The 23,530-nt window shown below is 30.6% G+C and overlaps 2 protein-coding genes and 4 long non-coding RNA genes across 6 annotated transcripts; all 6 read right to left on the bottom strand.

Annotated features, from left to right (window-relative positions):
* Positions 1 to 819: 819 nt before the first annotated feature.
* On the bottom strand, positions 820 to 3,540 carry LOC141701595 (uncharacterized). The gene is made up of 6 exons (XR_012566851.1): positions 3,416 to 3,540; positions 3,265 to 3,308; positions 2,353 to 2,424; positions 1,614 to 1,699; positions 1,125 to 1,272; positions 820 to 1,019 (listed from the first exon to the last, which is right to left on the bottom strand). It is a non-coding gene; the product is annotated as an uncharacterized LOC141701595 (long non-coding RNA).
* A 2,693-nt stretch (positions 3,541 to 6,233) lies between these two features.
* Positions 6,234 to 6,662, bottom strand: LOC141701605 (uncharacterized). Its single transcript, XM_074505243.1, has one exon. The coding sequence runs from the start codon at positions 6,660 to 6,662 to the stop codon at positions 6,234 to 6,236; it is 429 nt and encodes a 142-aa protein (XP_074361344.1).
* A 245-nt stretch (positions 6,663 to 6,907) lies between these two features.
* On the bottom strand, positions 6,908 to 7,285 carry LOC141701604 (uncharacterized). The gene has a single exon (XM_074505242.1). It carries the CDS (start codon positions 7,283 to 7,285, stop codon positions 6,908 to 6,910), a length of 378 nt encoding a protein of 125 aa, XP_074361343.1.
* A 3,636-nt stretch (positions 7,286 to 10,921) lies between these two features.
* Positions 10,922 to 13,070, bottom strand: LOC141701596 (uncharacterized). Its single transcript, XR_012566852.1, has 3 exons — positions 13,017 to 13,070; positions 12,326 to 12,470; positions 10,922 to 11,055 (listed from the first exon to the last, which is right to left on the bottom strand). It is a non-coding gene; the product is annotated as an uncharacterized LOC141701596 (long non-coding RNA).
* Positions 13,071 to 13,134: 64 nt separating this feature from the next.
* Positions 13,135 to 18,203, bottom strand: LOC141701612 (uncharacterized). Its single transcript, XR_012566858.1, has 4 exons — positions 18,153 to 18,203; positions 15,304 to 15,356; positions 15,072 to 15,191; positions 13,135 to 14,591 (listed from the first exon to the last, which is right to left on the bottom strand). It is a non-coding gene; the product is annotated as an uncharacterized LOC141701612 (long non-coding RNA).
* An 871-nt stretch (positions 18,204 to 19,074) lies between these two features.
* LOC141701598 (uncharacterized) lies at positions 19,075 to 21,795 on the bottom strand. Its single transcript, XR_012566853.1, has 6 exons — positions 21,671 to 21,795; positions 21,520 to 21,563; positions 20,608 to 20,679; positions 19,869 to 19,954; positions 19,380 to 19,527; positions 19,075 to 19,274 (listed from the first exon to the last, which is right to left on the bottom strand). It is a non-coding gene; the product is annotated as an uncharacterized LOC141701598 (long non-coding RNA).
* Between the last annotated feature and the right edge of the window lie 1,735 nt (positions 21,796 to 23,530).

The following is a 23,530-nucleotide window of genomic DNA, read 5'->3' as shown; positions in this document are numbered from 1 at the left end:
TTTAGAAACAGACTTGGTGTGGCCCTTTTAAAGACCATGATTCGTACTTATTTTTTGTGAATATTTCTTCTTAAATAGAAATTATAACAAAATATTTTTTTTCTGCAACCACTTAACAAAGCACTAAGTATCACCACTGTGCATCTTCCATATTAGGCTCAATCGATTATTAATCATCATCCCAGATGATCCAGTACAATTGAAAATATGATACATGAGAAAATTTATCATTTATAGAGGTGGATCGCCCCCGAAGAATATATGAGTTTCGGCCATAATCATATACAAAAATGGTAATATATCTTAATAAAACTAAGCGGACTTGATACTTATGGCTTATATAATGGTTAACTAGACACCTCAGAGATCCCCTAATTCTATTCTCTTTTCGAATAAGGTTTCTCAAGCTCTAGGCTAAATATTCTACTTGACTCATTAATTTATTCAACTACAGATTCGACTCATTAATATTCAATTGAACTAAATAAAGTAAAAATGTTCGAGCCCATAAAACATAAATTGCTCCCACCATAACATTCAATTAATTACAAAATCACGCTGTGTGTATAAATAAAAAATAGCAGTTAAACCAATAGAACAATATCAGATCAAACACAAATTTATATTAATATATATATTTATATGACTGTATTTATATATTTATATATATATATATATTAATGTATTACTTGGGTTTTAAGTAGTATAAGTTTGTAGATCTCTAAATACAGGAAAGAGTTTCAGTGGCAAAAACAGTAATTACCCATGGCTAATGCAATCGATATCTAGTCTATATTCTAGAAAGATAAGTATGCTGGAGGAAGTGTCACCTGAAATAACATTTACAATATATGTAGTTAGATCGCCATTGAACAAAATCAATTTGTTAACACTGAGTTTATAGTTTATACGTATCATTTCAGTGGCAAAAACAGTAATTACCCATGGCTAATGCAATCGATATCTATTCTATATTCTTGAGCATAATAGAAAGATAAATATGCTGGAGGAAGTGTCGCCTGAAATAACATTCACAATATATGTAGTTAGATCGCCATTGAACAAAATCAATTCGTTAACACTGAGTTTATAGTTTCTACGTATCATTACGAAATAGTCAGTACCTGGATTATTGTTGCCTTTAACACTTCACCATCTAATCCTAAACAAACCAACAAATTGGTCCCATGATAAACCTCCAAAGGATGCCGGTAATAGGGACTCCAATCGACCAATTTTCATCTATCTTTTTATTAATTGCCATGAATAAACCTGAAATATGCATAGCAGTAAGCAAAGCATATATATGAAGAGAATCTGGCTATATGTAAGGATGTCTACAACAAATTCAGATATTATATCTAATCAGGAAGAGTCACAGATTAGATTATAATGTGTAATAAATCCGTCCTAAATAACCTTAATTATTTTTTTAATGAAGGCTTGCAGACTTGCAACTGCTATCATCAGGTAACTAAACCACTTTCCTTATTAGGCACTGATCTGTTTTTTTACTTGGCCTAATGTCCAGATAATGTGTGTGTGTATGTGGAATTGTATGTAGCTATGAAGAAGTTACACGATGGACTCGGGAATTAGTGCTTTGAACTTACCCAAGCAGAACATGTAAGTGCCCACAGCTGCTTTCGACACAATCAAAATACATTCCTCCATAATGCTTGGCATCTCAAAATGCAACCTGAAGCATAATTTCCATCCAGAAGTTAGCATGATGATAACATAAAAAAACCGATTAATAATATCTAATTTTAATTGTCAAAGGTTCACTGGTTGGCATAATTCACGAAAAGTGTCTATATTTGAGTGTACGCATGTGTATAAGGTATGGGGATTATAGGAAAATCTCTATACACAACTAACAACGATAATTAGAGCTACTATTATCATAGAACTTTTGGGCAATTTGCATCAGGTTACATAGGTTTCCATAGCATATCCAATGTAAAATTCACATTACCCGTTGTTCTAATAACTGAATCTTCAAAAGCAATAATGTTTTTCATATGCAAATCATCACTATGTACTAATCTGCAAATTGTAATTTTATTTAGGAATTTCAAGTTGCCTCACTTTCTGTTGGGGATTATAAGAAATAAAAATATGAAAGAAATTATTTATGAACTTGATTCGTGAAAATTCCATTGTCTGCAAAATTACAGTGTCTGTGTGTATTGCATTGTTATATGAAATGATTAGTATGTGGTCAACATGCCTGCTGCTTTATCCTCTTTGTTGCTTCTTGTATATGTATGCACTAGTCAAAAAGAGAACTAATAATAAACATGCAGATTGGTTTTACAGAAACAAAGTTGTAGCCAGTGTCCTGCTTACCAAAGCATGTTGCAGGAGTGCATTCTCTTCTAGTAACACGTGCAGTTCCGCTTCCAGATAGCGAGTATAAGCCTAACCAATCAGAATATATGAAAACAAACATTAGAAACAGACCTGGCGTGGCCCTTTAAAGACATGGTTTTAATCTAACAAATTTACAGTCATACTTATTTTTTGTGAAATTTCTTCTTGATAGAAAGTAAAACAAAATTATTTTTTCTGCACCCACTTGACAAAGCACTACCCACTTGACAAAGCACTAAGTATCACTTTGCATCTTCCATATTAGGCTCAATCGATCATTAATCCTCATCGCAAATAATCATACAAATGAAAATATGATCATGAAGAAATTTACCATTAATAAGGGTCGCTCGCTCCTTAAAAATATATGAGTTTCCACCAGAATAGTCTACAAAAAAAAGGTAATATATCCTAATAAAACTAAGCGGACTCGATCCCTATGGCTTATATAATGGTTAACTAGACACCTCAAGAGAGGTCCCCAAATTCTATTCTCTTTTCGAATAAGGTTTCTCAAGCTCTAGTCTAAATATTCTACTTGACTCATTAATTAATCAAGTCTAGATTCGACTCATAAATATTCAATTGAACTAAATAAAGTAAAAATGTTCATAAATTGCTCCCACCATAACATTCTATTAATTACAAAATCACACTATACGTATAAATAAACAATAGCAGTTATACCAATAGAACAATATCAAATCAAACACTAAATTCTTCGAGTACAACTAACAACGATAAATAGAGCAATAAATCCATGTCGAATGAACATACTCAAGCGCAACAAAACAACACAGTAAGATCGCAGTCAATAAAACAAACAACGTACATGTATATATGATGATCGCATTCAATTAATTAAATTGCAATAAAATGAAGAATTACCTGGAAACTACACATGGACGGGGTGAGCACTTTCTTCATTGTTTCTGCAAGTAATTCAGAAATTCGAATAAAAATGAAGAATTAAACTAAAAAAAACATAAATTATACTCATAAAAGATTGCACAAGTGAATAGAGTCTCGAAATTGATACCTTATATTTAATAAAAAAGGGGCGATTGAGAGACGGAATATGATGAGACAGCTTCGTGTACAAAAAGAAATCAATCGGCTGCAACTCGATTTCACCTCCAAAACCATGATTACATGAAATTGATTACAATAAACGGGTGCTAATCCCTAACCCTAAGCCGTATTATATAGGCCGAGCAAGTGCCATTTCCTTATTTTTGAAGCCCAGTAAGCAAAACATAGGCTTGGTAAATTAGGTGGTCAACCAGCTCCTATTCAAAGCCCAAGTCCAACTTTTAGTAAATCAAGTGACCCAAGTCCACTGCCATTTCCTTCTTCATGGGCTTGGTAAATCAAGTGACCCACTCCGACCTAAACGTGTTTAAAATTTAAAATTTAAAAATTAAATATTAATAGGATTAAAAATAAAAATATTACTTATTATTAAAATACATTACATAATTAAAAAATAAAATATTACAAGAACATGACAATTTAAAATATTACATCTGAAACAAATCTATCTATTATATATCTAATACAGCAACAGGGGTTCGCTGAGCAAATTTAATCATAAATACAATAATTAATGTTCATATAATATTTGTTTTAACCATTAATGTTCATTCATTATTTAATCATAGATACGGTAATTAATGAGCAAATTTAATCATGAATATAATAGTTAATATCCATACAATATTTGTTTTAGCCATTAATACTCATTCATTATTTAATCATAAATACATTAATTAATATCGAAACATTATTTGTTTTAATCATTAATACTCATTCATTATTATATAATTAATACAGATTCATTCATGTAATTTTTATTACCTCAATTAAAACATCATTAATATGTAAGTCATTAAAAATAATTTCTTCATAAAATTTACATACTCTATTAAAAAATTAGTATAAAAAATTTAAATGATAACCATTGCATAAGAATTCATATAATACATAAGTTATCACATCATTAACTTATTAATATCGATTAGTTGTTGCATACTTAATATATATATATATATATATATATATATATTTATAACTAATTATTATAGAGATATATGCATGGATCATATAATACCTAAGTTATGACTTACTAATATAGATTAATAATTGCATACTTAATATATACATATTCATTTATAACTAATTATTATAGAAATACATGCACGCATGTATACATACATACATCCAAACATATGTACGTATGTACGTATATATGTATATATATAATAATTTAGTTAGAGATGTTATATTTTCAGAGCAGGTTCTTAATTATCAGAGCAAGACAATAAAAAATATTATATTACCCTCAGTTTATTTTTCTATTTGGCATGGCGTAGTATTGTCTTATCCTTTTTATTTGCTCCGAAAATTAAAAACCCTCATCTTCAAATGAAATTTCCCTTAAATTTCCCTTTTAGTTAATGATTCAAATTTTTTTGTCTACAAAAATTGTCCTTATTTTTAACGTAAGTTAAATTCTAAAAACGAGAATACATACATTATTAATTATCAAATTAATAATATAAATAAGTGAATTTTAAATATAAAGTAAAATTAAATATTAATATTAATAGTAATAATTTTAAATTTCATTAAAAAGAAAAAATATTTCATTTTAATAGCAGGTTTATAAAACATATATATTAAAAATTCTAATAATAATAATTATTATTATTTATATTATATTAATAATAATTATAATAATAATAATAATAATAATAATAATAATATTATAACAAAATAAATAATATTAATACATGAGAAACTTGAGTACAAAATCATGTTATTTATAAAAAGTGGTAGTACATTTAAATTATAATAAATTTTATTTGTACAAAATATTATTGTTCGTCATTAATTTTAATGATATTATCACAGCCTACCAGTGACCTTTAATAACACAGTTGACTGACATATACCATATTTATCACATTAACACTAATATTTAGATCTATTATAAATATTTGCGAATTAAATATTACAAACAAATGAACTAGATAAACTTATATATTAAATATGATTATGTGGATCAGAACCATTGATACCTCTAACTGAATATATATTTATATCTAACCATGTCATACTTTAAGTATTATATTTTTGTATTTACACAAAAATAAATAAATTATGGGCTTTCATATATATATATATATACATATATATATATAAATACACACACACATATATATATATATATGTATATATAATATATACACACATATATATATGTATATGTATGTGTGAATTTATGTAAAAAAAACATTTAACTTATGGTCTTCATAATTCATAAAATATATGATAATGTTGGTTTATATTGGTATTTTACTCCGTCATTATGGCATGAACGGATAATATTAACTAAAATAAATAATCTTGGTAAAGTTTACATATTAAAATACAACCCGAAAGCGCCTAGTATGCCGTGAGATGTGGATTTATTAATATTTTTTGAGAGAGGGGAAAGAGTTACTGAGGTCGGAAATTAAAATTGAAGAATACTAAAATTCAAATAACAATTATAAAATAAAATCTTATGTAAACAAACAACTATATTATGTAAAATTACTAAAATTTCTAAAAAATTTCCATGGATCGTCCTTAACAGTAAAAAACAAGAAATGTCACTACAAGTCTCTACGTTAATTGTAGATAAACACTATTGCACCAATGTCATCAAAATAAAAATCTACTCATATACAAAAATAAATCCATCATCATTAGGAGGGGGGACAACATGAAATATTATCAACAAGAAAAACTAAAATAATATCGATTCGCCCAATATAGAGCATGTCCGTGCATTGCACGGGCTACAGAGCTAGTTAATCATTATTATGGAACATTGTGATATGCTCAACCAGATCGAATTGTAGTTGACGATGTTTCTGCCTGTTACAAAGTTGGATAGTTCTTCCGATATACATTTCATTAGAGGCTAAAGATTCTTCGCCTAAGTTTGGAGGCGGTAAGCCATATGTTGCATCATCGTAAGATGGTAAAGCGCCAAAGGGAGTGACGTATGTGTCTCTCTCATCCTCAACGATCATATTATGTAGTATAATACACGCTCTCATTATTTTAGCGAGATCTTCTTTATCCCAAAATTGTGTTGGATCATGTACAATTGCAAATTGAGATTGCAACACGCCAAATGTCATTTCTACGTTTTTTCGATGACCTTCTTGATATTTGGAGAACAATTTTCTCTTTTCACCCTGTGGGCGTGGAATTGTTTCACGAACGTAGCCCATTCAGGATAGATTCCATCTGTTAGATAATACCCCATGTTATAGTTGTTACCATTAATATTGTAATTTACCTCAGGAGCACGACCTTCTTGTACATCATCAAATATCGGTTATCGGTCTAACACATTCATGTCGTTATTAGAACCAGCAACTCCGAAAAATGCATGTCATATCCATAGGTCCGATGAGGCAACAACATTAAGCAATATTGTTGGAACTCCTTTATGACCCCTCATGAACATCCCTTTTCATGCTTTAGGGCAATTTTTCCACTGCAAATACATGTAGTCAATACTCCCCATCATTCCGGGAAAACCGCGAGCCTTTCCCATTTTTATGAGACGTTGTACATCATTTGAGTTTGGCTTTCGCAAATATTCACTCTCAAAAATTAAAATAATATTGGTAACAAATTTTTTCAAGCATTCAATTGCAGTGGACGTACCAATGCACACATAATCATCAACTGCATCCGTTCCAATTCCATATGCCAACATGCATATGGCCGCCGTGAATTTTGTAAAGGTGATAGGGCCCTTTCTTTCCAATGCATCAACCTTCTGCTGAAAATACGGATCAAAATTTGAAAGAGCATCCACAATTCGAAGGAACACGTGTCTTCCCATTCGAAACCGTCGTCGGAATGTATCTAGAGGGTATACTGGATTTTGAGCAAAATAATCTCTCTCCAATCGTTCATGACCCGCTTCGCGGTCTTTGCATATCACTCGTTTAGTCGTGGTTGACGAGCCTTCTTCAATAAATTCTTAGACATATCAGAGTTCTCATCCGTAGTATATATTTTGATTGCACTGTGAATGAAAAAAATGAGTTGCAGACTATCACAAAGAACAGACATGTTTTATAGGAGATAAAAATAATAAAAGAAAACGGCTAGTTCGAACTAAAAATAAACAAGAACTAAATTACAACGGCTAGTTCCAAATAGAAACAACAAAACTAGCTTCCAAGAACTTATTCCAAACAGAATCAAACGAACAACTAGTTTCCAACAACTAATTCCAAATAAAATAAACAAGCAACTAGATTCCAATGGCTAGTTCCACCTGCGTCTTGATTTGACTTCCTCAATAATTTTGGCATAAATCTCTCGTTGAGCCCTCTTTCATTATACTAGTATCAAGCGTAAGAAGTTGCATATCTGATTCATTCTCTATCCTAGCCTCCTCTTTTTCTTAAGTTCATTGAACTCTGCCATTAGATCTAATCTCCTGCATAAACTAGCTTTTATTTCTTCATAATCTTTTTTTAAGATCATTAAACTCTGCCTTTTTTTCCCGTCCCTCTTAGCTGCTTTTGTACCTTTAGGACGAACCGGTGATTCAACAACATTCTCATCTGTTGGTGTTTCATTCATCAATGATGAGTAGTTCCCAAAAATCACTAAATTTAGTTCTCTTTGCACTTCCATTATTTGTCTCTTTAGGCTGTCTCCATTTAGGATATCTCTTTAGATCATTCCAATGCTTGTCAAAATTAAACTTCTTATTGTATTTAGTTTTATGGAAACCATGAGCTGCCGCAATTATGTTATCCAAATTTGTACCACTCCCCATTTTTGAGACAGCTTCCTCATAACATGTTCTATATTGCTAAGCCCCTTCATTTATTCGTTGCCACCTTTTTTTGATAGATATTACCCCTCTTTTGATAATACCGTGATTACTTTATTCACAATAGTTACAAATTTGATCCCAAAATTCACCTTTTTATTCGCCCCGATCAAGGGATCAATCGACACATTCAACCATGCGCTAATTAAGAGTTTATCTTCAGGAGGTCATTTCACTTGTTAGGGGAATGGCAAGGGTTTGGAAGGTGGTATTGGGTTAACGATATATGAAACTAATATCATATGACGTATGTTTAGTTGATTGCTATAATTGATATTGATAGTATATTAATATCATGTTTGGTTGATTGTTGTAATTTATATGAGTAATTTTAAATATTTTTAAGGTTATAATTTTAAATACATTTAAATAATAAAAATTTAATATTTTTTTATATTTTTAATTGCTAACTTAATTTTGTATTATAAAATTACACGTAGTATACAAATTATTATTATTATTATTTTAAATTTCTTATTGTGTGCTATTTTTCGGCCGTAAATATTATTTAATATTATTTTTTCAATAGTCATTTTTAAATTAAGATTTATAAACTTAGGGGTGTATCCTTATTTAATAAATTTTTTAGGTTCAATAATTCACTTTGGTATTAGAAATATTTAAAAACTAGTTGCCCTCCTATCTCTCTCTTTCGCAAAACCTTAATTCTTAGTTTTTCGATTGGTTAATGATAAACACTGTTTTGATAATTTTTCCTAATTTTTATTTACTTCAAATAAATCTATCTCTTCATTAAGAGTTTTAGTTCTATGTATAGGTTTCTTAACTATATATTGTGTTTTGTTCTCTCTCATTGTGAGAGTTTAGTTTGTTTTGTTTTGTTCTCTGGATCGTAGATCTACAAAATTTCGTATATTGGTTCATTGATAGGGGTCCTATCGATTACGACTATTATTAATTGTTCGAATGCGTTCGACACGTCAAATTTCTGTGTTCTCACATTTCAACAGATTGTTGGATTGTCTTTTAAATGATGTATATGTCAACAATGCGAGCGAGAAATATACAACAGTGAAAGATCCGATCAACGATCGTAGTTTTGTTCAAAAAGACTATGATTTGATTTATCTTGATACGTATTTATTCAGTTTTAATTATTATTATAATTTTTTTTGGATTTTAATTAATAAACTAATTGAATATCCAATTTTTTTTAATAAATGACAGCTAATTTAACAATCTTGAACAATTTTTTTTTAACGTAGGTAACCGGCGGCCGCTACCCATCGGGTGCGCACTAGATAAACCTTACGGGCTCCTAAAGTTCAACAACTTCCATTTAGATTTTTGAAATATTAAAATAATAAATTAATAATTGGTACACTGATATAGAATTCAGGATTTTAGAAATCAAACTCCAATTAAAATTCTAATATCTAATTTAGCAGTTTTAATTTTGTAGGGTTCAAAATGCCCCGTTAAAATTTTAAAAATATTAAAACTTAGTAAAATGCACAACAATCCAATTAGAAAAAATTGGGGAAAGCGTTACTTAAAGCGATCTAACTTAAGTAACGTTTAGCATAACAAAAAAAAATTAAAAACCTCAAACACAAGTTCATCTAGCGTCATGGACAAAAAAAGGAAAAAAATAGTATTAATAACAACCAACACGCTAAGCAATTTAGTGTTTTAGCTAAACGTTACCATTTTATGCGTTTCTACATACTATTTGGACTGTTTTTACATGTCGTGCCATTTTAAACAATATTCTACCCATGTACCATATAGGGCTAAAAACCGGTATACTTGGTGTTATTAATTATCTTTACATTATCAGAAGCAATTTGTACTTTACCCGAATGTGAAAGAAAACATTATACTTGAACAAGGTACATAATCTGACTGCAGGTTGGGTTTTTAAATCTTGTTAACTTTCTTGACTTTTAATTGTCAACATTGTAAAATTGACATTTGCTCCATGATTGTTGATTAGTGAGTTGAAGGCTTTTACTTGGACAGTAAAAATGTTTCACAAAAAACGTACTCGCCCTGTCTCTAAAAACCGTGTCCTATTTATGTTGGACACGTTTGCCAATACACACTTTGAGTTGTTAATATCTTTAATTTTGTATTACTATTAAATATAAAAACTTCATTGTATTAAAATACTCATAAATACGAATTCATCAAGATGACTATAGTTGGATCTTATAGATTAGACATAAATTAATAGTCAATCGCTTACCATGAATAAATGTCAAAATTCAAATAGGAAAGTTATTGTACATGACTTGTTTTTGAATAAAGAATTTGTACGTGGTTACTTTTGTTTGGAAACCCGTATTTTTTATAAAAAAAATTCAAAGTAAAATCGTAAAAGACTTTGAAAAGTAGCATTTATTTCAAACAAATAAACATTACTAACTTATTTGAAAAAATAAAACATTAAAATCTATAATAGTTAACCGTCGTCCTGATAAAATGTCGTTCAGGTAAGAATAAATTCGACGAACTTCAGCAGAATTGCAATTTGACTTAGGTTCAGAAGTAATATCGTTTAGGTCAAAATCTCTACGAATCCGCTGAATAACATTTAGTTCAATCTCTAGGAATTCTGGCAGAATTAGAATCTGATGAATGCTTTGGAATAACACATCACGGTCCCAAAAGTTCCCCGCCTAGCATGTCGACATCATCATCAATATTCACGTCTTCAACTAACTTTCCTTCAATTGCACTTCTAAGCTTTCCATGACATCGTCGAAACATTCCCCACAAAAAATTGTGCTTATACCCCTCTGTAGTAAAAAAGAAAAGATCATTATAATCAAGCACATGCTATAATCAGGTGGTGTATATATGATCCAATACTGCATCAAATGAGTTTTCACTTTATCTTCCCTCATCACAGATACCAACTAAAACTAATATGACAATACAAGTAGTACTATAAACCAAGCAAAGTGAAAGACGACCTGGCTCCCTTTTATTACGTTTAACATACTTGTGTTCATTTAATATGCATATACATATGCAGTTTGGACATATCACATGGATAAGCACTTTTTTTCCTTAAAGACAGACATTAATCCCTATTTAATTTATGGCGCTGTTAGTTTAATTTCATATCAAACAAATATCCCAAGTCCATATTCAACAAGAAAATGTACTCTGAAAATACTGTACGGCCATTATCAGGGGATAGAGTAGCGTCTATATCTGCTATAGGAAGTTAAGAGAAAAGTACACAAACCAATCACAGAAGCACATTTATTTAGTGAACATCATTGTCAAAAAGGAAACAATTACGAATTCAAAGCAGCAGTCAGAAAAAAGAAGTTAAGGCTTATGAGAATATGTGGTCACATGGAATAACATAAGTTTTGCTACAGAAACTTATGAGACCAGTTTTATACCCAATGGGAACGTTAACCTTTACAATGGAAGAAAGTGAGAGCTAGGCCCAGTACACTGGAAAACTGCAATCTTACTATCTGTTGTTCAGATAAAATTAAATGAACTTTAGTCATGGTATCTGGACTAGGAAAATGAAGGAGCCTGTACACATTTAATATTTCTTTAGTCATAACTATGGAAGACAAAGAAAGAAAAGCTGTCAACAAATTCATATTAATATATGTGGATTGATAATAATCACCAACATTCATGTACCCAAGAAACTCTTTGCCTACAATTTTACTGTCCTGCCATTTCTATACCTACAAATATGATCTTAGATGTGAAAACAAATACACAGGCAAACTACAAAGAGATAATACAACAACTTCACCAAGTACAAAATGTTTCTATAACCATAGGTTCGTATCATCTCAAAGTTATCAAACATGTGGAGGCGTCCATGGATCCAATCAGCATAGCATTTGGAAACTTGCAACACAATCACTATCTTTTGCAGTTATATAATTTATTTATTTTTAAATACCGATTAAGGCCGTGTTTGTAAAGGGAAAAAAACAATATATCTGCAAAAAAGTACTTTTAAATAAACCGTGCGTAACTAGGATATACTTGTCATGTAAATTAATAGGAAAATACATCAAAAGTAACCTGTAGGGCCACTCCTTTAAATCTTCCTCTGAAGTCTTTCGCAGTAATCCTTCTGTTTCTTGGGAGGAGGATAATGATCAACTCTTCATCCTTCGTTTCTTGCATGACCATTTGCTTCAACTGAAGCGGAGGAGCAAAACTAGACCTTCTCATGTTACAGTCATGCACACCACTTCCATGAATAAGTAAAATATGTATGATTTAATATTGTCGGTAAAAGATATAACATACATTAACTATGTAAACCATTCAGAATGAGTTGTGACCGGTCTCCAATGGAGTAATTTGGAATACGTACCCAAAAAAATTGATACCTCAAAGGTATAAATGACTAAATAATAAATATGGTATTTAGAGTATCCATATGAGATTTATAACTCCAAATGTGAATACTTAAAAGGTAAAAATTGACTACTTTTGCATGAAACAAATGTGATTTATGAGTCTCGATGATGGGTAAGACACTATGTTTCTTAACCTCTCAATATGGTTGCACTGATCACATAGGTATTATGTGGGGTAGTATTTCAATTCTAGTGAGATTTATCTATTTTTTTTGCAAAAAATCTATTGATTTTAGTTGCATGAAATTTCTATAATAAAAATAAAATAATAGCAAATAAAAATATCTAAAAAAAATAACAACAAATATTACAAATCTTGCATTAATTTAAAAAGAATGGACAATTACCTGGAAACTATATGTCAACGGGGGAGGGGATTCATGGAGCATTTTCTTCATTGTTTTCTGCAAGTATTTCAAAAATTTATGAAGTAGAAGTAGCAGTTCGATAATAAAATTAAAAAAAAATCACAGAACAAACTTAAAGATGGTAAAATAATTCAGTCCAATGGTCTAACTGTGCCACAATCATATGTATACACACACAGTATACACACACACACATAGATAATCAAGATTGTATAAGTGAATAGAGTCTGGAAATTTCATATTCCTCCCTTCTATATATCTAAAATTGATATACGTTTTATGAGGAGATTTACTGCACATATTTTCCTCCACTAATCTTAGTTCATAATTAAGTTTTTACATCCCTTAATTCGAAGAAGAGTGTCACTAAACGGGAGATGATGACAACTATGCTCATTTATTGTGCACCATTGAAGTAAAAAACTAAGTACTAGGGAACCACACATAAGACTATACCTCAGATTCAAAAGTAATTGCATCTCCTTGTTCAGTGAAGCATTTTCAATAAGACAGGTTGTCTAGATAATCCAATGTTTCCAAACCTTCTATCCTCACTTCACTGTAAACCATATGAATTTTTGTCAGTCCAGGTAGCAGAAACAAAAGAGGACGAGCTAAATACTGTAAATTTCACTCCGGCAAGCCTTCATAGTATCAAGAAATCTAATTAAGCAACAAGATCGCAAAGTCTACAAACCTTCTCCTTTATTATTATGTGGCAAATGATCAAAATAACATTGAGAAGGAGAAGTGTCTAAATGGCACATCTGAAAAGCCTTCAAGTGTCACTTATGTAAAACATAACGCACACATGTGTTTCTGTTAGAATAATATAAGATCCTGTAAAGGGCCATTCTCTAATACCTTGAGGTTTTAGAGTAACTGGTTCCTCTACATGGTATCAGAGCTCAGGCCGGCAGAGGACTCAGGTTCGATCCATGCCAACCCCAACATTTCTCACAATTTAAGAGGGACACGAAAGGCAAATTTATGCCCCAAAGATGGGCGCCCGTGATCCACTCTTCGACCCATAAATGGGCTTTCGAGTGAGGGGGAGTGTTAGAATAATATAAGATAACAAATGAAATGCTTTCAAAAAAATATTAAAGCAGCGTTTAGCATAAGCCTCTTCTACTTTTAAGTAAGTAATATATTCCCTTAGAAACTAACAGTGAGAGGGAGTTGAAAATGTAGCATTGTACTCACTAGCACCATTTTGGTGATATGCAAAAGATTACTAAATGACATACATACATAGCACGAAAACGTCAACCATTTACAAATAGCAGAGGTTTTAATAGGTACTTAAATGTCACTGCCAACTTAGCCCAGTCCTGTTTCTATGATCTTTGTTTTATTTCATGTCACAACACATTACAACCAGTGACAGAGTATTTAGGTTCAAAAATGTCAGTGCATACCAGATATCCGAAACAGACAAATATGTATGGTAGCCAAATGAGAAACTAAAGGCTGTTGTCAATGTTCCTGATGCGCGATATCATGTTGAGATTCCCACAAGATGAAAGAGAAACCCTAAGTCGAAACTCATAACTATGGAAGACAAAGAAAGAAAGCTGTCAACAATTCATATTAATATATGTGGATTGATAATAATCACCAACATTCATGTACCCAAGAAACCATTTGCCTACAATTTTTACTGTCCTGCCATTTCTATACCTACAAATATGATCTTAGATGTGAGAACATATACACAGGAAAACTACAAAAGAGATAATACAACTTCACCAAGTACAAAATGTTTCTATAACCATAGGTTCGTATCATCTCAAAGTTATCAAACATGTGGAGGCGTCCATGGATCCAATCAGCATATAGCATTTGGAAACTTGCAACACAATCACTATCTTTTGCAGTTATATAATTTATTTATTTTTAAATACCGATTAAGGCCGTGTTTGTAAAGGGAAAAAAAACAATATATCTGCAAAAAAGTACTTTTAAATAAACCGTGCGTAACTAGGATATACTTGTCATGTAAATTAATAGGAAAATACATCAAAAGTTAACCTGTAGGGCCACTCCTTTAAATCTTCCTCTGAAGTCTTTCGCGGTAATCCTTCTGTTTCTTGGGAGGAGGATTATGATCAACTCTCCATCCTTCGTTTCTTGCATGACCATTTGTTTCAACTGAAGCAGAGGAGCAAAACTAGAGAAAATTTTAAAACCTGCATCAAGTTATCGGTACTATGATTTCAAATAAAAAGACTGCAACGTGAATATAACGATAATTGGTATATACCTTGGGAAAACAAACAGAGATTCCTCCTCGCTTGCATTATAAGGCCTGGGAACCTTCAGAAAACATTTAGGAATATAATTAAGATTACGCCCGGTATTGTATATTAAGCAGCATAACTTGATTACTCAATCACTCACTCAACAAATACATAAGGCACATTTTAAACTTAAAACTATATTCGCCCTTTTGTTTATAGTTTCTAAAGTACATTTTTTGGTCATTCTGTAATGCACCACAACCCAGAAATTATATTCTCAAGAAAATTCTATCATGGATCACTTACAGAGAGATATTTCAAAGAGCAAGTTGTCGTTAGAAGCACTTAAACAGCGAGCCAAAAAAACAACTTAAGACTACAACCTAATTAACTACATAGATTGCAATTACCAGCAAGAAAGTCTGCACATAACCATTATACACTTCAATGCCAGAGGGCACAAGAGGCAGTAGTAGTGCAAGAAAGTCTACATGTTGTACACTTTAATTGTTGTACCACACAACAGGGAGAAGTGGTGTCTGTTTTGAGAAACATAATTGTGGAAAAGTTTCAATATAATTTGTCATCCAAAGTTAGATGGGTCAAATTAGTTTGCCTAAACTCTTGATCGGAACATCGAATATTGGGTATTATTCTCTTAAAAGATTTTTATGTATGTTCTGCGTTTTACCGAAAAGAAATAGTGATTCATGTATTTGTGTAATGAGAAATATAAATCTTTTGCGATGCTGGTGTATTGTGTCAGAAATCGGATTACAGCTTATGAGTCGAATCCAAAAACATCAAATATAAGCAGCAGTGGAGCTCTGAGGTTGGTAAGAATAAGGTACTAAGATTTATAGAAGGGGAAGAAATAAAGGAGCCTGTACACATCTAAGAATTCCTTGTTGTCTACAACAGAAGACTGGAAGGTCAAAATGAAGACCCTGATTAGAAGTTATCAAGACATTATATTTGAGACCTCATTCATCCACCAAGGTAAATTTCATCAACAGTCGTGGAAAAATAACTAAATAAGACTATATATCTACAAATCATATGGGCCAATAAGGAATCTGAACAATTACTGAAGCGAAAAGTATTCAATTGGGAATATGAACAATTACCGAAGAGGAAAGAACTAAGTTCTCTACTATATATGCAAAAAGATTAATAGGGGCTTTAGAGAGATATTTAAGGGACTAGAGTAATTATCTTTATATTTGCTTTCTGCACCCATATATTATTCTGGGAATTACCAGATCCAGTAGGTGCAGCTGCTTTAAATAATTGGACTCGGGTACGGAAATTCAAATATATCCAAGTATCAGATTTGGCACTTTGAAAGACTTAGAACCTGGCAACACCATTTGGCGGTTGGCACAAATATGGGGACACGACATTTTTTTTAATTTAAATTCATTGAATATAATAGGTAGAGTTTGGGGGCCAGAAACAGAGCTAAAATTTTTATTAGGTTATATATGCTCCTATCATGTTTCAATGTTCTATTTCCTGTAATATTTTCCTTATTGACATTTATTTCCAAGTATTACTTATAACCAAAAATGAATGTGGACGGTATCCACTGTAGATTTCTTCTTTATACACTACACGCATATCTACAGTTCTACTTGTGGTGGTTGACTTTATTGTCTTCCATCCCCCATTCATTTTTCCCCATCCCTCCATCATCTACCCACATCTGCAAACATATTCAAATTCACCTTTAAAGCACCGGTAGATCTGCAATTATTACAGGAGGGATGCTTTTTACGGCAAACTTCGAATATTTTTTGGCGAGCTACAATTATTTTCCAGTAACAACAAAGTAGGATTAAGTTTCAAGACCATATATCAAATAATACTCATCTCAAATAATGCAGTACAAATAATGCATTATAAATAATGCAGTTTCAAGACCATATATCAAGTAATGCAGTACAAAGTACAAACACTACACTCGCTCTTAACAAAAATCAAATTGTAAACTGAAATTATAAACTATTAATTAAAAACTCCTTTTCTTGAATTTGATTTTCTACTCTCAATTTATTTATACTGTTTTAATTTTGCAGGTGATTAGATTTAAATTTCCATTTTAGGGCTTTCATTTTAGGACTTTCAGTTAGGTATACATCTCTAACTAGTCTAACTGATTACGGCTTCAATTTATCTTTCTTCCATTTAGTCATAGGTTTAGCATTAAAGGGCAAGTGTATCCTGCGATTCTACCTGTTGAAGATAAGAAAGTTACTGGTAAGGTTTGTTTAATAATGATAATCCATCTTGACTTTCAGCCTGTATAACATTAATGATATATAGCCCTCTATAGTATTAATAATTTCCATTCTTTATGTAGTTATGAACATTTAGATATAATCTTCAAATTACTTACTTCCATGTGTTGATTCTCTTACTATTATCATAGAACTTTTGAGCAATTTGCATCAGGTTACATAGGTTTCCATAGCTTATCCAATGTAAAAATTCACATAACCCGTTGTTCTAATAACTGAATCTTCAAAAGCAATAATATTTTTCATATGCATATCATCACTATGTACTAATCTGCAAGTTGTAATTATATTTAGGAATTTCAAGTTGCCTCACTTTCTGATGGGGATTATAAGAAAAAAAAATGAAAGAAATTATTTATGAACTTGATTCGGGAAAATTCCATTGTCTGCAAAATTACAGAGTATGTGCGTATTGCATTGATATATGAAATCATTAGTACGTGGTCAACATGCCTGCTGCTTTATCCTCTTTGTTGCTTCTTGTTTATGTATGCACTAGTCAAAAAGAGAACTAATACTAAACATACAGATTGGTTTTACAAAAACAAAGTTGTAGCCAGTGTCCTACTTACCAAAGCTTGTTGCAGACGTGCATTCTATTCTTGTAACACGTTCAGTTTCGCTTCCAAGTCATGAGTATAAGCCTAGCCAATCAGAATATATGAAAACAAACTTTAGAAACAGACTTGGTGTGGCCCTTTTAAAGACCATGATTCGTACTTATTTTTTGTGAATATTTCTTCTTAAATAGAAATTATAACAAAATATTTTTTTTCTGCAACCACTTAACAAAGCACTAAGTATCACCACTGTGCATCTTCCATATTAGGCTCAATCGATTATTAATCATCATCCCAGATGATCCAGTACAATTGAAAATATGATACATGAGAAAATTTATCATTTATAGAGGTGGATCGCCCCCGAAGAATATATGAGTTTCGGCCATAATCATATACAAAAATGGTAATATATCTTAATAAAACTAAGCGGACTTGATACTTATGGCTTATATAATGGTTAACTAGACACCTCAGAGATCCCCTAATTCTATTCTCTTTTCGAATAAGGTTTCTCAAGCTCTAGGCTAAATATTCTACTTGACTCATTAATTTATTCAACTACAGATTCGACTCATTAATATTCAATTGAACTAAATAAAGTAAAAATGTTCGAGCCCATAAAACATAAATTGCTCCCACCATAACATTCAATTAATTACAAAATCACGCTGTGTGTATAAATAAAAAATAGCAGTTAAACCAATAGAACAATATCAGATCAAACACAAATTTATATTAATATATATATTTATATGACTGTATTTATATATTTATATATATATATATATATTAATGTATTACTTGGGTTTTAAGTAGTATAAGTTTGTAGATCTCTAAATACAGGAAAGAGTTTCAGTGGCAAAAACAGTAATTACCCATGGCTAATGCAATCGATATCTAGTCTATATTCTAGAAAGATAAGTATGCTGGAGGAAGTGTCACCTGAAATAACATTTACAATATATGTAGTTAGATCGCCATTGAACAAAATCAATTTGTTAACACTGAGTTTATAGTTTATACGTATCATTTCAGTGGCAAAAACAGTAATTACCCATGGCTAATGCAATCGATATCTATTCTATATTCTTGAGCATAATAGAAAGATAAATATGCTGGAGGAAGTGTCGCCTGAAATAACATTCACAATATATGTAGTTAGATCGCCATTGAACAAAATCAATTCGTTAACACTGAGTTTATAGTTTCTACGTATCATTACGAAATAGTCAGTACCTGGATTATTGTTGCCTTTAACACTTCACCATCTAATCCTAAACAAACCAACAAATTGGTCCCATGATAAACCTCCAAAGGATGCCGGTAATAGGGACTCCAATCGACCAATTTTCATCTATCTTTTTATTAATTGCCATGAATAAACCTGAAATATGCATAGCAGTAAGCAAAGCATATATATGAAGAGAATCTGGCTATATGTAAGGATGTCTACAACAAATTCAGATATTATATCTAATCAGGAAGAGTCACAGATTAGATTATAATGTGTAATAAATCCGTCCTAAATAACCTTAATTATTTTTTTAATGAAGGCTTGCAGACTTGCAACTGCTATCATCAGGTAACTAAACCACTTTCCTTATTAGGCACTGATCTGTTTTTTTACTTGGCCTAATGTCCAGATAATGTGTGTGTGTATGTGGAATTGTATGTAGCTATGAAGAAGTTACACGATGGACTCGGGAATTAGTGCTTTGAACTTACCCAAGCAGAACATGTAAGTGCCCACAGCTGCTTTCGACACAATCAAAATACATTCCTCCATAATGCTTGGCATCTCAAAATGCAACCTGAAGCATAATTTCCATCCAGAAGTTAGCATGATGATAACATAAAAAAACCGATTAATAATATCTAATTTTAATTGTCAAAGGTTCACTGGTTGGCATAATTCACGAAAAGTGTCTATATTTGAGTGTACGCATGTGTATAAGGTATGGGGATTATAGGAAAATCTCTATACACAACTAACAACGATAATTAGAGCTACTATTATCATAGAACTTTTGGGCAATTTGCATCAGGTTACATAGGTTTCCATAGCATATCCAATGTAAAATTCACATTACCCGTTGTTCTAATAACTGAATCTTCAAAAGCAATAATGTTTTTCATATGCAAATCATCACTATGTACTAATCTGCAAATTGTAATTTTATTTAGGAATTTCAAGTTGCCTCACTTTCTGTTGGGGATTATAAGAAATAAAAATATGAAAGAAATTATTTATGAACTTGATTCGTGAAAATTCCATTGTCTGCAAAATTACAGTGTCTGTGTGTATTGCATTGTTATATGAAATGATTAGTATGTGGTCAACATGCCTGCTGCTTTATCCTCTTTGTTGCTTCTTGTATATGTATGCACTAGTCAAAAAGAGAACTAATAATAAACATGCAGATTGGTTTTACAGAAACAAAGTTGTAGCCAGTGTCCTGCTTACCAAAGCATGTTGCAGGAGTGCATTCTCTTCTAGTAACACGTGCAGTTCCGCTTCCAGATAGCGAGTATAAGCCTAACCAATCAGAATATATGAAAACAAACATTAGAAACAGACCTGGCGTGGCCCTTTAAAGACATGGTTTTAATCTAACAAATTTACAGTCATACTTATTTTTTGTGAAATTTCTTCTTGATAGAAAGTAAAACAAAATTATTTTTTCTGCACCCACTTGACAAAGCACTACCCACTTGACAAAGCACTAAGTATCACTTTGCATCTTCCATATTAGGCTCAATCGATCATTAATCCTCATCGCAAATAATCATACAAATGAAAATATGATCATGAAGAAATTTACCATTAATAAGGGTCGCTCGCTCCTTAAAAATATATGAGTTTCCACCAGAATAGTCTACAAAAAAAAGGTAATATATCCTAATAAAACTAAGCGGACTCGATCCCTATGGCTTATATAATGGTTAACTAGACACCTCAAGAGAGGTCCCCAAATTCTATTCTCTTTTCGAATAAGGTTTCTCAAGCTCTAGTCTAAATATTCTACTTGACTCATTAATTAATCAAGTCTAGATTCGACTCATAAATATTCAATTGAACTAAATAAAGTAAAAATGTTCATAAATTGCTCCCACCATAACATTCTATTAATTACAAAATCACACTATACGTATAAATAAACAATAGCAGTTATACCAATAGAACAATATCAAATCAAACACTAAATTCTTCGAGTACAACTAACAACGATAAATAGAGCAATAAATCCATGTCGAATGAACATACTCAAGCGCAACAAAACAACACAGTAAGATCGCAGTCAATAAAACAAACAACGTACATGTATATATGATGATCGCATTCAATTAATTAAATTGCAATAAAATGAAGAATTACCTGGAAACTACACATGGACGGGGTGAGCACTTTCTTCATTGTTTCTGCAAGTAATTCAGAAATTCGAATAAAAATGAAGAATTAAACTAAAAAAAACATAAATTATACTCATAAAAGATTGCACAAGTGAATAGAGTCTCGAAATTGATACCTTATATTTAATAAAAAAGGGGCGATTGAGAGACGGAATATGATGAGACAGCTTCGTGTACAAAAAGAAATCAATCGGCTGCAACTCGATTTCACCTCCAAAACCATGATTACATGAAATTGATTACAATAAACGGGTGCTAATCCCTAACCCTAAGCCGTATTATATAGGCCGAGCAAGTGCCATTTCCTTATTTTTGAAGCCCAGTAAGCAAAACATAGGCTTGGTAAATTAGGTGGTCAACCAGCTCCTATTCAAAGCCCAAGTCCAACTTTTAGTAAATCAAGTGACCCAAGTCCACTGCCATTTCCTTCTTCATGGGCTTGGTAAATCAAGTGACCCACTCCGACTAAACGTGTTTAAAATTTAAAATTTAAAAATTAAATATTAATAGGATTAAAAATAAAAATATTACTTATTATTAAAATACATTACATAATTAAAAAATAAAATATTACAAGAACATGACAATTTAAAATATTACATCTGAAACAAATCTATCTATTATATATCTAATACAGCAACAGGGGTTCGCTGAGCAAATTTAATCATAAATACAATAATTAATGTTCATATAATATTTGTTTTAACCATTAATGTTCATTCATTATTTAATCATAGATACGGTAATTAATGAGCAAATTTAATCATGAATATAATAGTTAATATCCATACAATATTTGTTTTAGCCATTAATACTCATTCATTATTTAATCATAAATACATTAATTAATATCGAAACATTATTTGTTTTAATCATTAATACTCATTCATTATTATATAATTAATACAGATTCATTCATGTAATTTTTATTACCTCAATTAAAACATCATTAATATGTAAGTCATTAAAAATAATTTCTTCATAAAATTTACATACTCTATTAAAAAATTAGTATAAAAAATTTAAATGATAACCATTGCATAAGAATTCATATAATACATAAGTTATCACATCATTAACTTATTAATATCGATTAGTTGTTGCATACTTAATATATATATATATATATATATATATATATTTATAACTAATTATTATAGAGATATATGCATGGATCATATAATACCTAAGTTATGACTTACTAATATAGATTAATAATTGCATACTTAATATATACATATTCATTTATAACTAATTATTATAGAAATACATGCACGCATGTATACATACATACATCCAAACATATGTACGTATGTACGTATATATGTATATATATAATAATTTAGTTAGAGATGTTATATTTTCAGAGCAGGTTCTTAATTATCAGAGCAAGACAATAAAAAATATTATATTACCCTCAGTTTATTTTTCTATTTGGCATGGCGTAGTATTGTCTTATCCTTTTTATTTGCTCCGAAAATTAAAAACCCTCATCTTCAAATGAAATTTCCCTTAAATTTCCCTTTTAGTTAATGATTCAAATTTTTTTGTCTACAAAAATTGTCCTTATTTTTAACGTAAGTTAAATTCTAAAAACGAGAATACATACATTATTAATTATCAAATTAATAATATAAATAAGTGAATTTTAAATATAAAGTAAAATTAAATATTAATATTAATAGTAATAATTTTAAATTTCATTAAAAAGAAAAAATATTTCATTTTAATAGCAGGTTTATAAAACATATATATTAAAAATTCTAATAATAATAATTATTATTATTTATATTATATTAATAATAATTATAATAATAATAATAATAATAATAATAATAATATTATAACAAAATAAATAATATTAATACATGAGAAACTTGAGTACAAAATCATGTTATTTATAAAAAGTGGTAGTACATTTAAATTATAATAAATTTTATTTGTACAAAATATTATTGTTCGTCATTAATTTTAAT

The sequence above is a fragment of the Apium graveolens genome, unplaced genomic scaffold (genome assembly GCF_009905375.1).
Source record: "Apium graveolens cultivar Ventura unplaced genomic scaffold, ASM990537v1 ctg420, whole genome shotgun sequence".
NCBI lineage: Eukaryota > Viridiplantae > Streptophyta > Magnoliopsida > Apiales > Apiaceae > Apium > Apium graveolens.
The sequence above is the reverse complement of the archived record's forward strand: the minus strand, read 5'-3'. Positions and strand labels throughout refer to the sequence as shown.